Below are 14,844 nucleotides of genomic sequence, written 5' to 3' on the forward strand. Positions count from 1 at the left end.
AACACCAGTTCAACAGAAATAACAAAAAGACCAATACTTCACTCAGAGAGTCGTATCCGTCTTAAGAAGCAGAGGAAATGCACTGAAAACCAACTTGCAGAAAACTACACACCTCTGTAGAAATCTAGCCTAGTGTAACAACTTTAGATGAACCAAACAATCTGTAGGACAAGTTGGCTTATGGGTACAGTAGTTTCCAGTGGTAGTGACTTACAGAAATGACTGATACTCCTGCAGTGGTGTCGTTGACCTTCGGACTGGTGTTGAAGTGCTTCTTTATCTTCCCTGCTACTGACAACTGATGATCGTTCTCACATAGACCCTCGTCCTGTGTCGAGCAAGGGAGGAGGGGAAAAAGATTCAGCGTTTATGGGAAAAATATCGCAACTGAGTAGATGTGAGGGTGTGCTCAATTTACACAAAACTTACAGTGACCCAAGGGTGCTCTAGCACCTGGAGGGCAGAGTATCTCTGATCCACCTCCACCTCCAGCATAGATCGAATCAGCTCCTGCAGCAGCAAGCAAACAATAGTGAGTTTTTACTCCCTCTATATAAAGTGAATTTCCTCCACGACACACAAAAACAGATGATGTCCACGGAGGACGCAGATATTCACCTTGGCCGTCTCTGACACATTGTCCCAGTACGGTAGAGGAAATTCTAGTTGTCCCATTAGTATTTGATCAAAAAGCACTTCTTGATCATCACTGCTCCTGCAAGCAAAGACACCACTCTGATTGACAGTGTTCACAGGGGTAAAGATGCAGTATTATTACCAACCTTTAGGGGGACTCATACACAAATCCCTGGGTGCCATATTATTTCAAGAATGACTTTAAAAGCAGCTAAAGTGAGAGTAGAATTTCACTTAGTGGACTCTTACCCTCGAAAGGGGGGGAAACCACACAGTAAGATATAGGTGATGACTCCAGCTGCCCAGATGTCCACCTTAAGGCCATACCTGCACAAAGACAAAGAAATGGACGAGATTTCTTAGCAATAATACAAAAGGTCATTGGGCATAAAAATGAATCATCACAATAAAGGAGTAGCTGGTGTCTATGCAATCTGCAAACTCTGCAGCATGACGCTCTTACCCTGTTTCTGCGATGATTTCAGGTGCTACATATGTCGGGGTCCCGCAGACAGTGTAGAGAGGTCCGTCCACCACGGTCGCCAAACCAAAGTCTCCCAGTTTGAGGCTTTTGCTGCCGTCTGAATGCTCATACACCTGAGCACACGGAAAATACACATGACAGATGCTGTTAAATGCGGGATCTTTGATGGCTGCAATGAGATGAGTATGATCTGGGCTGTGAGACCACCAACTCCTCTCTCTGCAGCTGCATAAGCAGTACTTGTAAAACTTCATTCAAAGCTCTTCATTTTCAGTGTCTCCAGGCTGAATTTGTGGGGGGGGTTTGTTACTGTGTGAATGCTAATGTTTCTCTGTGTCTCCTGGATGTTCACTATATTAACGTGACACGGTGATAATATGTCAGTGTTTACAGCCTGTGCAAAAAAAAAAAATCTTCTAATACAGGTTTAAAAATTGACCATGAAGTTCAATAAACTGTAAACAACACAGTTAACAGAAGTAATACTGATTGTAAGGCTTTCATAGACTGTGCCAGGTGTTCTAGTATTTGTCCACCTGTTATATGCTTCATGCTAAATCAGGACCTTAAACAATAAAGCATCAACACTTCTTATTTCATTGGACCAGCTGGAACGCAGGGAAGGGGAGGCAGAGTAGCGGAAACACGAGAAAAGAAGCTGGGGCACCTTCTCAGGTCAGTTAGGGGTGAATGTGGCAACAGAGGCCACTGAATTAGCTTTGGAGTGAAACGTCTCTAAAGCAACTGCAGGTGAGAAAGTCTCACAATCTTTTTTTTTTTAAGGTGTGAAGAAAAGCAGTTGGAGGATGAGAAGACAATGAGGAGGTCGAACAGAAGGGAGAAGGAGGGAGGGAACGCACAAATGCGGGAGGCTGGAGAAGGAGTGTGCTGGAGGTGTGAGGGCAGCAGGGATGAGTCATCTTTTTGCTCTGCTAATCAGAGTCCAGAGTGAGTGATATTACTTCGCTGCTCATTCAGAAAGAAGATTACACTGCGGCAAGTTATATGACCCGCATGTACAGTGCAGACGCGTGCAGACCCACTCACCAGCAGGTTCTCTGGTTTGATGTCTCTGTGCACAATGTTGAGGCTGTGGAGGTATTTGATGGCGTTGGCCAGATTGTAGAGCATGCCACTGGCGTCTCTCTCTGTGTATCTGTTGGCAGAGGTGATGGCATCGAACAGATCTCCCCCCTGTGGACAAAATCATGATGGATGGATGGATGGGCTGTCAGTAACAGGAACAATGTCACAATTGTGAGTTTCTCTGGCGCTGTCACACTGAGAACTTCCAACTGTTCACAGCTGCTTTTCTGCTGAAAAAAAAAGTTTTCGGCTTAAAAGTTAGAAGACTTAGTTTTCGTCTGCTCAGCAGCTGGAAGGGTAAACCGGGTATCCTCATTCCTCACCTTAGTTGAAACATCTCCTCCCCTTGTCTTTAATATTTCACTTTCATTTGAATATTTTTCCCTTTAATTCAACCTTTCCTCCTTTCTCCCTGGCTTTTTCTTTTGTCTCAGTTTCATATTTTTCATTCTGTCTGATTCTTGCCCTCCTCTTGCCTCTCCCTCTCTCTCTCTCCGATCCTCTCGGTGTCTCTCTCCCTGAGTGGACTAACTGGAACAGAGGCTTAAAATAGGGATGAATATTTTCTCTCCCTGCACAGTCTCACAGACACACTGTCAAGCGTCCGACCTGCACAGCAACAGTTATTTAAATGTGAGACCTGACAAATCCCACCGGCTCAGTCACTAAGCAATGCATTTGCAGTTCTCTGCCTCCTCTCATGTGGCCAAAAGTATGTGGACACTCAGATATAACGCCTAAATGTTGATTGTTGAACATCTTTCATCATTTCAAAAGCATGGTTATTAATATTGAGTTCATACTTAGATTACTTGATTACTTAGAGAGGCGGAATTAAGGTTCACTTTCATTTTTTTCCCCACGGAGTGTTAAATCGGCGCACCGCTGTGTTCATGGGGAAAACAAATCACAGACAGGTAAAACACCTGTGTGGACTATTAGCATCTCGGCAGAGAAAGACGCCACTGGTATGGATTAAATGAACATTATCAACCATTTAGTTTAGGTGTAGACGTGTTACATAATTTAGATAAATATTAAATGATTGATGTGTTATGTTGAGCAGCATGAATGGCATTGTTTGATTGATTTATGACGACGCTGAAGTTAGCTTCCGATTCACCGCCTCAGTTTCTCACACCGTGTTTTAAAGAGTCTGTAGACTCTCTGGAATAATATATACCACATTTGATAAGTCTGAGTGGAGTGGTTTTACATCTGGACTTGGTCTAATGTGGTTTAGCTAGATGTAGAACAAAAACAATGAAATGTTCTTTTTTTTTTTTTTTTTTTTACATTTTCACAAATAGAATAAAGGTTTCACCAATTAGAAACTGTTTTAAACAGTCTTTAGCATTTCTGGAAGAGCCTACTGTTTTAATGTTACTCTTACCTGATTATGACTCATGAGTTATGGGGATGAAACAATTATTTTGGATTATTTAAGCATAACACTGCAAACAAAAAACGTGAGAGTATGGTTTATTGTTAATGAAATAAATAAGAGTGGATGTATTTTATTTTGAGAATAATGTATTTTGTGTACAATTTTTTTTTTCTTTAAAGGTATCAAAACAAACTGGACTGAGAATAAAAGGAAGAAAAGTAAGGTGAGTTATCCTGTGGGTCCTCTAAAGGTAAGCCATTTTCAAGTTTGTTTGGTGAGCCAATCCGAAGTGACGCTCAGAGCCTGTCTTCTGATTGGCTGACTGTTTTCTTAGTGATCAAATGAAAATATAGCAGATTTCAGATAAACACGGTTGGCGGGGGCTTGGGGCATGGCTGAGGGCGGTGACTGCTCTGTTGTGACATCACAAAGTTACAGAAGTCCTGACAGCTCGTTTTAAGGCTCAGTTTCTGAATACAGGCCGTGTGCATTTCTCTGTGCACTGAGCGCTTTGATACTTTCACAGTATTAATAAAGAACCTAGACCTCACATGGAAATATCACTTTACACAATATGGGACCTTTAAAATGTAAACATTTTTTTATGGGTGTTGTTTTCTGAAAGAGGAAAGAGCCTTCCCAAAACTGTTGCCTTAAAGTTGGACACACGCTATTGTCTAAAATATCATTGTGTGTTGTAGCATTTAGTTTTGCCTTAGTTGAAACTGAGTAACGAAGCCAAAAGTAGTACCAGGCAAAAGGCGACAAAACTATGTGGACCACATACTTTTAGCTATATTTTGCACTATATCCATCTTGCGCGATGCACCCATCTCTCTCTCTCTCTCTCTCTCTCTCTCTCTGTCAGTCCCAGTCATTCTTGCAGTGACTCTTTCCACCTCATTCATGCAGAGCCTCCTCTCGATCCTCCTACTTTGGACACGCTCACACGTACACACATTTCTCCCACAGATTGCCTCTCATCTATATTCTGTAGTACTCCACACCACAACACGAACAGATGGATCACATTCCTGGCTCCTGAATTATGCACAAATATTTCTTGACTCAGCGAGCAAGAGAGAATGAAGAATGTGAACACATGAGCGCTCCGGGCCATAGACGGATTCTCTCGGATATCACAATGTGTGACTGGTTGGAATTCATCATTAGCTTCAACCGGCTGAAATGTTGCTGCTCTGTCTCTGTCGCGGATTCTGCCTCAATGCTCCTGTCTGTTGCTCTCAAACTGGAGATAATGATCACTGTCATATATATATACAGAACAGTAGTAACCATTATCTGAGTTGGGCAAAACATCTCGGCCTGCCACTAACCGGAGCAGATGACTCACAACAAGATAAAAATAAAGAGTAACCAAACAACGACCACACACCTTGACTAGCTCCATGACCAGGTAGAGTTCATTGTAAGTGTCCACCTCCTCTATGAGCAGGACGATATTTGGATGTTTGACCCTACGGAGGATGGCCACCTCGTTCTGGATCATGTGCTCCTGGAACAGAAAATGAAAATGAATTTTACAGCCAAGAAAAACAAAATTAAAAGAATACCGTCTTAAAGAGCAACTTAATGAAGGTGAAGATCAGTGTCTTATTTGCCCTCTCAGGTTGAAAGTTTCAAATCTGTCCCACATCCGTCGGTGTAATGGGTGTGTCAGAAGTGTGTTGCATCTGTAACCACACCCAAATGTGATGTCACAGTGTACAGATACACCCTGTAGTACACTTCTTCATCACTGCAGGGGTGCTAAGTTACACTACTGGAGGTTAAATATTCTCTTATGTCTTGATCCAGTAAAATTGGATTCAATTATTTAAGATATTGATCGGACTGAGCTTTAATGTTTTTCTTAGGTCTTAGTTTTTCTTTGCTGTTTGCTAGTTTTATTGACAGCGTCTTTGTGTTAATATACTTCAGCAGTTTTTAACACAACTCATTTATGTGCACTTACTTACGTTTTACACCAGTAACATTTAGGTAAAGCATCTTGTGTGTTGTGTCCCTGTACAGTACTGTCTTGCTTTAGGAGTCATAGTTTGCAGAGGTTCATTTACCTTGCCTCTGCATTTGCCCTTGTTGATGATCTTCAGCGCGTACTCCCGTCCCGTGGAGTGCTCCACACATTCTCGGACCACTGCAAAGTTGCCATCGCCCAACATGCGTCCCACCTTGTAGCGGTCCGATATGTAGGACGGCACAGCTGGAACCTCGTCGACTAGGACCTCAGCTGCAAGGAGGGAGCACGAGGTTTAGAGCAGCCGAAGGATCATTTACACTTGTTCGGCTCAGTGTTTCCAGACTGTTGAGACTTCATAGTATACACACAGGTAAGTACAGAGGACATTAAGCGTCTAGTTAATGGCTATAGCATGGGTTGTGGTAACTGTAATGGCTAATAGTTAGTGGATGCCTATGGGACAACACAGTTAAGTGGCTTTTAACAATGTTTTATGTTAATTTTGTATCATGCTATACAAATAAAGTTTATTATTATTATATTATTACAGTAGTTAGCACTGTTGCCTCACAGCAAGATGGAATAAGTGGCATAGCTGATGGATGGATGGATAGATGGATAGATAGTTGATGTGTAATTGAATCTAAATGTGGGATTAATAATATTACAAATAGGTAAAGCTGTTGGAAAGGAACTTGTATAAGGGAATAATGAAAAACATAAAGATAGCAGAAGTTGTTAAAAAATATAGTTTATTAAAAGTAAATGTAAACTTATAGGTATAATCGGCTATAAATCATTTAGTTTCAAAGCCAGTGAGCTCTTGTTACACCCCACAGTTGACATTATGTCACACTGAGGCCCTGCAGAGTGCTCTGCAAAGGGTAATCAAACTGGCAAATGGAAAAGTAAATGCGGAACCAACTAGTAAATCAAAATGCGAATATATTCAATGAATAATGAGTCAAATATTAATTCATGCATCGATTTATAAGACTTGAGTCTAAAATAAAAAAGATAAAATGTCACCTGGTTAACAACATTCTTGGTGTTATTTTAGTTCAGTGGATTGAGTGACTGCTTTGTCTCTTGTCAACAACACATCTAACGACTGACCAGCATTGCATTGTTTGTAGTGTTAGAGTTTCATGGAGTGAATCGGCGGGGTGAAGAAAGACACCAGAGAAGGGGAGAGGTGTGAGACGACGGCGTGCTGAGAACAGGATGTACAAATTAGAAGAACACAGAAATGCAGTGAGAGAGAGAGAGAGAGAGAGAGAGAGCGAGCCGCCTCAAAGGTCATGAACACGATTCAGACATGCATGATATTTGCAAGTACATCGCCTTTGCCCGCTGATGGACCGATGGGATGTTTTTGTCATAACGCTCCCTCACCTTCAGTTATGAGTCCATCCCCGTCCTCCACTGAGCTGGAAACTTTAGCGGAAGACAGAGAGGTGGAAGAACCCTGCGACCCCTGCAGAGAGGGACAGGAGGAGACAGAGCAGGACGTCAAGAGGAAGTTAATTATTTAAATTTTTGTTTCCCAAAATAGTTTGTAATCCACCTACACTCAACAAAATACAATTAAACAGTCCCTTCTGCTACAGTCCCAGCTGAAACAAATACTTACATCCAAAATTAGAATAAAGGGACATTGTGCAGCTCATCCTGAGAACATCCTCATGTCTGTCTTTGTGTTTGCATGTCCGTCTGTTGTATTGTGCTGCCTGTGGTGTGTGTAGCTAAAACAGATTTACTTAAGCTACTCAGCTGAATATAAACCGGTTTCTTATCCAGCAAACCACCTCGTGTGTGTGTGTGTGAGTTGCAGACAGAGTGCATCTCAATCAGCTCCTCTCCATTCACAGAACTTGAAGTAATTCTCGTCTAATTGCACCTTCCTTTCATTCGTCACTACTATCTTTAATAAAACATAAAAATGCAGGTTTGGGTGACACTAATAAAGGCGGATGAATACTACCTTTCATCTGGTCGGTAAGTAGGAGGTCATTAGGAGGAAAGAGAGCGGCTGAGATGCGGCGTCTGCATCTATCTAAAGACAAAAACTCATTACGCCCTCCACCTCGTAACCCTCTGTCTGGTTGTCATGGAAGCAACAAGGATGGGGAGCAAGGATCTAGTCGGGACTGTAAATGAGAATCTACCCTTTTCTCCACTCCTTTCCTTTCCTCCGAAACCTGTTGATGGTTTCACGTTCTTTTACTACATTTGGACAATTTGATGATGCTTCGTTTCTCTCTTTATTTGCGTAAGATTTTTCAGTTTCTACCCCCCCACCCCCCACCCCTCTGGCAAAATCCTCCTCTCCTGCCTCACAGTCTGTCCCGGAGACAAGGTAGTGAAGGACCTTTGGGGTTGCAAGGTTTCCAGTACTCAAATAAATCCCACAGGTGCGACTGGCACATGTAGCCCGGCCATCACAGGTTTTTCTAAAATAAAAGCACAGCCCCTTGGCAGATGTGAATTATTAACCAGTGCAGTTTGCTCTGTAAATGGTCTGCACTGTGTATGTGTGTGATGCATGAGCCGCTCTCTGTGTGCAACTTGAGAGAGCAAGTGCATCAGCAGCTTAACAGCGACCAGCTCTAAACTAGCAGATGATACATTTTCCTTTCACCTCTCATCATTTAAGCACAGGTGGAGCCAGATGTGTTTTTTTTAAGGCGCTCACATGATGACATAAATTCACACATCGATCAGTCCTGACTCCTTAGAGGAGATGCTGCTGATGAAACGGATGCTGGCCATTGTTATTAACCAACCAAGCTATGGTGTAATGTACTTTTTAGCAGTACATTACTACGATATGGTTAAAGTTTACAAAACAAAACTTCTTAAACTTCTTCTCCTCTTCTTCTGATTTAACAAAGTTTCCAGCAACATATGAAAATATATCAACATCTATACAATGTGAAAATATTATCTGGGAACAAATCTGGGTCATAGAATGAAGGAAATTGTGTGTGATTACAATCTGTGTGTATTCCAGAAAATTAAAGCATTTTTCATGTTTGATTTCAGCTCTTTCACCCAGGCCTGATGTGAAGCTCTCTGTTCTCTGGTGTCCAGTGGGACTGCGGTGCAAGCCTGGAGAGTTGGCTGTCAGAGAGGAAAAGGCCACCCATCATGATGACTTAGATGTGAAAACTATTTACAGAGCTGAGCTGCCCTATATCTCTGCCCAAGTAGCTGTCAGCTCTTTTTTACTCATCTGTGCTGCTGTGACCTGAAAGCCACCCAGGTGAGTGGAGCTGTGAGTCAGGCTGAATTCGGTTTATGTAATGTTGTTTTTGGTCGGGCAGCACATCCCGGAACAAGCAAACCGACTTAATGCCCATAAAGCCGATGACCCTCCTGAGCTCAGTCGCCAAAACATCCTTCTTGTGCACTTTTATGTTCTCATCCTGACTCATATATTTACTTCTCTTGTGCCCTTATCTCACATCCAGCCCCGTCGTCTACTCGCTTTTCTCATTTTGAACTCCCTATCTCTCCCTTCCTGCCACCGAGGGAAACAAAATACTGTTGCTATGGAAACTGCTCACAGAGAGCAGAGAGAAGCAGCTTATGAGACTTTCAGTGTGGAGACAGAAGCCTATATATGGCCATTTCCTGTCTGCGGGCTGGGAGGTGGGTTCAACCTTCTATGAACATTGTGTCTCTTTTTCCTGTGCGAAAAACTATATGAGACAGATGGAGTGACGAGAAAGAGGGAGAAAGAGACAGACAGAACGGGAGACGGAGAGATGGTAAGAAAGATGTATGGAGTCTGGTGTGGTTGATATTGATCATTGGATTTGGCAGGAACTGTGTTGTTATTGTTAGACCGTCCCGCTTTCTCCCTGTTGCACAATACGAAACACACTATTTCTAGCTCCACATCTCTACACTTTTGCTCTGGCTATGACTCACACCGCTAAAAAACACAATTGACAAACCTTTTACATCATGGCTGGAGCCACTGCTCTTCAAACCCGCAAGGGCAGCACTCAGCGGCTGAATACTGATCAGCGCATAAATAGGAATTAAACAGGATGTTCATGATTGACCTTAAACATGGAGCATCATCTCCAGAAGCAGATGTGTGGCAGCAGAAATGATGATTTATGCTGCGCTTGAAAAGGAAGTCCGTCAACTGTGGAATTCGGCATTAAAAATGCACCACACATTTACATAAGCAACTTAAGAGTAATGCTAGCCTTGTCCTCAATGCCCCTGGTTGAATCTGATTACGACACACACATCCTAAAGCCTTCTTTCTGTCCGTCCCTTAAGCTGGGGGGAGCCAAACCTCTTCCTCCTCCAGCGGTATTTCTTGTCACTTTCACTGTCATGCAATATCCAGCAAAAGCAGGATTTATTAGTTGTTTGCTTCAGTGGGGAAAAATCTAATACGATTTGATAGAAATGGGGTACTTTGTTTTATCCCATGTCCCTACTCCATCTGTCTCTCATAAGAACACAAGGTACAGGAGGTAATATTTCTTTGCTCTTATTTTGGTGTCTAGACAGACAGGAAAAATAATCAATTTGACTCTCGTCTGAAGAGATCAACGCTGTTTGGGCGATTCGGTTTTTATGGTCTGCCAGTTGGACACGGGGAAGTTTTCTAATCACGGTCCTTATGGACTGCAATCCTGGGAAATCACAGGAACGTGATTAAATGCTTTAGGGAAAATTAAAAAGGGGAAGGAGACTTGAGCTGCTGCCTCATCCAAATACAAAAAAATAAAAAAAACAATCCAGGGCAGAAGCAGTGGGACAGAGCCAATGAAAGCGCCCCTGGGACTGTGTTTGTGTTGTAATCTCTGCTCTGCTCTGCTGAATACACAAGTTTAACAAAGGAGAACCAACTGATAAATGTGTACAAAAAGACCATCATCGTCATCATCATCACCACAATCATCCACCATCTACTGTGAATGATCTTTGTGTTTGTTTTTGTATGTGATGAACAACTGTTAATGAACACAAATGAAGAGCATGAGAATAATAATATTAACAATAATAATAAATAAAAAAGCACAAAATGAAAATGAAATGACAATGAATTTAATGACATCAACAAATGGAAATTAATACATTAATGAAAGAAAATTACAAACAGAAACAAATGAGCCGTGAAGAGCTGGCAGCCTCACATCAGGAAATCATAACGTGTAGATGACGGACCGGATTATCAAATACACAAATATTTGCCACAGACAATTTTCATATTTACATATCTTTCATTGTTATCAATATGTAAAGACATGTAAACATGAGCCGGGTTGGAATCATTTCTTTCTTAAGTTTTAAGGAACAAAATGTTCAAGAAACACTGTTTAGACTTTAAAGTGACAGCCATTGTTGCACCATTTCCTCATGTGCTGCAGCCAGTCTTTGTGGCAGTCACAGGAACCAACAAACAAAAAAGAAAAAGGAACAAGTCATCTAATGACATCAACACAACATGAAATAGGAAATATAATACAGACAAATAACAAATACAACCCTTAGTAACAACACACTCACATGGATGAGATGAGACGATAATTAACAAATTCATTACACACACACACACACACACACACATTCTTCTTCAGTCTGCTCTCTTTCTTTCTTTCTCTCACTCACACACACACTCACTCACACACAATGACTTAATTTAATTATGAATCACCCGACACGAAAATATGGACAGTAAGAATGAGAGATGGAGCATGCAATTCAATGGATTGTGCACACGAACAACTCAATGGTGAGAGGTGGATATAGGTGACACACTACGGTTAACAATTAGCACTTTCTTTCTCTCATACACTCACACCAACAGCCACCTGACTCTATCACAGTTGGTGTATTAGAATCATAGACCATCTGTTTGTCTTGCCTTCAGTCTGTCAGTCACTTCTCTGTGTATTGTCTTTTTCTCTTTTAATTTTAAATTTTTTTGAATGATTTATTTCCCTGTCTGGTGTTTTTCACAGCTAATGGAGTAAACAGAGAGGGGAAGAGCTGCGACCTCGCCGGCCCATTCGATTAATCCGGTACGTGTTTTACACCAGGCATTGACAGAAAACAAAATGCATGTGTCTGTCAGTTTAATAATGAATATGAATATGGAAGGCTATGGTGCTCTTAGTGAGGAAAGCAGCCACAAGAAGTACAAAGGAGAAGGGGGGGGGGTGGAAGACTTCATGAATGTAGACCATCTTTTCATGCTTCTGTTCATAATTCATAAAAATGGGTCATACTAGTGTGAACCAACTGTGTAAAACTTCACAAATAGCAATTTCATGTATTAATGTGTTTCTTTTCTGAAGCCTACATGGATGTAGCAGTGATTCTCTGTACGCGTGCAGCTATGTATGTGTGAAAGCGGGGGGGGGGGGCTATGCTATGTCTGTATAATCTGCTCGGGGAAATGGGTTATGATGGTCTGAAGCGTGCGAGCAGCCTACTTCAGGCAGCATAGTGCCTCTAAGTGTTTAAATGCAGGGTCCGGAGAGGTGAGCTGTTTAAATGCAACATTCATAGTAGGTCACTGAGGCTCTGTCGCTGCTTAGGAAATGGATTTGTGGAGGCTTTCTGTGCTTTATTGGCTGAAATATCAGAGGATTTGGGCTATTTTTGAGCCCCAGATGTTCTTTTAAGAACACAGATGTTAAAATTCACGCTTCCGTTTTAAGGAGAAGGGTCATTTCTGACTGATGGCTTGGTAAGATTGAGTTAAATTTGCCATTGTAAGCATAACAATAACAGGATTTGAGTTTGTGTACTCTGTGATTATTCATGCATGTTTACACAGAGAACGCAGAAGGAGAGAAAATGTGAAAATATAATGCCAGGAACTTCTCAAAGAAGCTTAGAATTAATCTACATGGGAAATGATGGAATATAATTTCTCCCTGTGAAGTTAATACTCTTTCATATGGGGAAGTGAGAGGAAGGGGGAGGGGATGGGTTGGGGGTAAGTGAGAATGGATGGAAGCTGGAGTGAGAGAGAAATTAGAAACTGTCAGGGAGGGAAGGAACAGAGGGGGAGAGTCACTAACAGGGCGGATGGAGAAAGTAAGAAGTGCAGGAGAGAATTACATCGTAATGTGGCTGAAGAGTGTGAAGCTGCCGAGTGGAGACGAGAGATAATGGGCTGCGAGGCCTCCTCCCTCCCTTCCTTCCAGCCAAGCCATTGCAGGCTTAGGATGGCGTGTCAACGAGCACAAAGCCGGGAATAATCTCCGGTTCAGAAATACACACTCAACTTGTTGTTGTGTAAAACTCGTATTTAACTGCTGTACAGCTGAGGTCAGGGACTGCACTACAAAGATAATTTGTGAGGGCTAATGTTTGATGAGGAAAGTGGGTGGATGAATGTGGAGAGGATGGGGCAAGAATTAGTTTTTCCTTTTTTCTCTTTACATCCATTCAGCGCTCCTTCACCTCTCAAACCCAGACTGTTCAGGATCGCACTCTGAACTAAGAGGGAAGAACAGAGCAGCAGAAACTGACTACTTAAAATATCTACATTAACCGCCCCACATTTATTCATTCAGCGGGAAGCAGAGAGTTTATAAACCTCCTTCCCTTTCAACACGGAAATCTAAGGTGACCCACTTCCATTATACTGATGACTCTGGAAGCTCCAGCGCACCTTGTCCTGTTCTCAGCAGCCATACAACCCAAATGTGATCTGCTCCTGTTGTCTCCGGCTGACTTTCACATCACATCCATACAACCCCATCACTGATGGACTCACAGGCCTGAGGGCCACACTCTCTCCACCATCCATTCATCCCTGGCAAATCAAATGTACAGTAGCACCAGACTGAAGCTGCTGAGCGCGATAAATGAATTCTGTATGCTATGCTGGTTTTAGTGTACAGTCACTCACACACACACGCTCATTTGTGTGCATAAGTAATTCACAGCCACTGTTTTCTTTGTGTCCTATTAAAAAGCAGCCACATTCTTGACTTCCCCTCCCTAACAAACAATCGGGTTGCGCCTGCACCCCTGCTGTTGGGTTTTCAGTCGGTATGCTGGAGAGGAGCACAAGACACATGCAGGTGGTGGAGCTCATATGGATGCATTCCGGGTTCACATGCTGCATACTGCCGCGTGTCTGTGTGCGGGCAGAGGTGAAGTGAGCGTGTGAGATGTTTGTTTATGATGGAGAAGGAACTAAATCAGCAACAGGCTTAGGAGCTCCTGCAAATTACAGAGCTGCTGCTGCTGCATGTGAGGGGGAGAAAAAAAAAACTGGGGAAGTGATTAGGATTGAGGCCGACGTTAAAAGCTGCCCATCGTCGCCGTCAAAAACTGGATTAGTACATACTTTGATGTTGAACACACACACACAACAGCCTTTCCATGAACTCAGCCTCTCGACTATGGAATTCAAGGTTTTCCGTTTGAGTTGCATGCTCCTGCTCTGCACAGTGGAACTACAAGCTTCACAGAGAACATAGTGAGTTTGTATCTCAGATCCTTTCTCCTGTTATCTACAGAACAACAGATGTAAATTTAGATTTCTTTTTTTTTTTTTTTTTTTTTTTACAGGTTTTTTTTTTTTTTTTAAACCCAGGCCAATAACTGAGTACCTGGGGGAAAATGGCTGAAATAATCAAATTTACTAGTATAAAATGTGTTTCTAAATCTTTTACACAATAGGACATGTACAAAATGACACGACTTGATAAAAAAAAAAAAAAGATCAGTATTGTCTGGGTCTTTTCTTATGCTAACATGCAGCAAAGCACTGCCTGGTAGCTAACAAGGGATGCAAACCAATTTTTGCAGAATAAAAACAGGCTCGAGGATCAGAGCAGGCCAATTGACAGTCTCATCTTTAGATCTGATATTGCACAAATTACTGACTTGACAGATCGGGTCATCTCTCTAAAAGTCAGTGAAAGCATCATTCATTGTTGGGCTACCAAAGGCAGGTGGAGTTCTCTGTGAGGAACAAAGAGCTACAGGTCAGCATGTAGGGGGGGATGTGACAGAAAAATCTGCATGAAAAGGGGGAATTTTGCCCTTGAAATCTATTAACACTGGATGAAAGTTGTAACATTAGAGGATCCTAACATGAGCCTGCCATTCTTGGAATCCCCAGAGCAGCACTGTGTGAGGTCAGAGGTCAACGACCCGCCCCTTTCTGGGACAATAAAGATGTTGGGACGCTGTGGTTCCTTCGTGTTCTAGCAACTCTAAGATGTGGTCGGCCTATGCTCAGTCACAGCTTTGTCCTTTTCCTGAGAACAT

The 14,844-nt window shown here is 42.3% G+C and overlaps 1 protein-coding gene and 1 long non-coding RNA gene across 8 annotated transcripts in view; one reads left to right on the forward strand and one right to left on the reverse strand.

Moving 5' to 3' along the window:
- Positions 1-14,844, reverse strand: part of LOC130182601 (serine/threonine-protein kinase DCLK1-like) — a 50,624-nt gene that overhangs the window by 3,908 nt on the left and 31,872 nt on the right. For 4 of the 5 annotated variants that reach the window (XM_056397637.1, XM_056397636.1, XM_056397640.1 and 1 more), the window contains 9 exons: positions 6,970-7,051; positions 5,672-5,844; positions 4,990-5,109; positions 2,168-2,314; positions 1,100-1,233; positions 886-963; positions 619-715; positions 430-510; positions 215-328 (listed from right to left, as the gene is read on the reverse strand). In XM_056397637.1, the coding sequence (XP_056253612.1) occupies positions 215-328; positions 430-510; positions 619-715; positions 886-963; positions 1,100-1,233; positions 2,168-2,314; positions 4,990-5,109; positions 5,672-5,844; positions 6,970-7,051 (1,026 nt within the window). Of the gene's footprint in view, positions 1-214; positions 329-429; positions 511-618; positions 716-885; positions 964-1,099; positions 1,234-2,167; positions 2,315-4,989; positions 5,110-5,671; positions 5,845-6,969; positions 7,052-10,628; positions 14,835-14,844 lie in introns of those variants that run through there. The other variant, XM_056397639.1, reaches the window with a different exon arrangement.
- The window catches only part of LOC130182605 (uncharacterized), a 41,285-nt gene continuing 33,526 nt past the window's right edge, over positions 7,086-14,844 (forward strand). For all 3 annotated transcript variants that reach the window (XR_008829728.1, XR_008829726.1, XR_008829727.1), the window contains exons 1-3: positions 7,086-8,839; positions 9,048-9,347; positions 11,568-11,627. This is a non-coding gene — a long non-coding RNA (uncharacterized LOC130182605). The remainder of the gene's footprint in view (positions 8,840-9,047; positions 9,348-11,567; positions 11,628-14,844) is intronic.

This window comes from Seriola aureovittata, chromosome 15, assembly GCF_021018895.1.
Source record: "Seriola aureovittata isolate HTS-2021-v1 ecotype China chromosome 15, ASM2101889v1, whole genome shotgun sequence".
NCBI classification, from domain to species: domain Eukaryota; kingdom Metazoa; phylum Chordata; class Actinopteri; order Carangiformes; family Carangidae; genus Seriola; species Seriola aureovittata.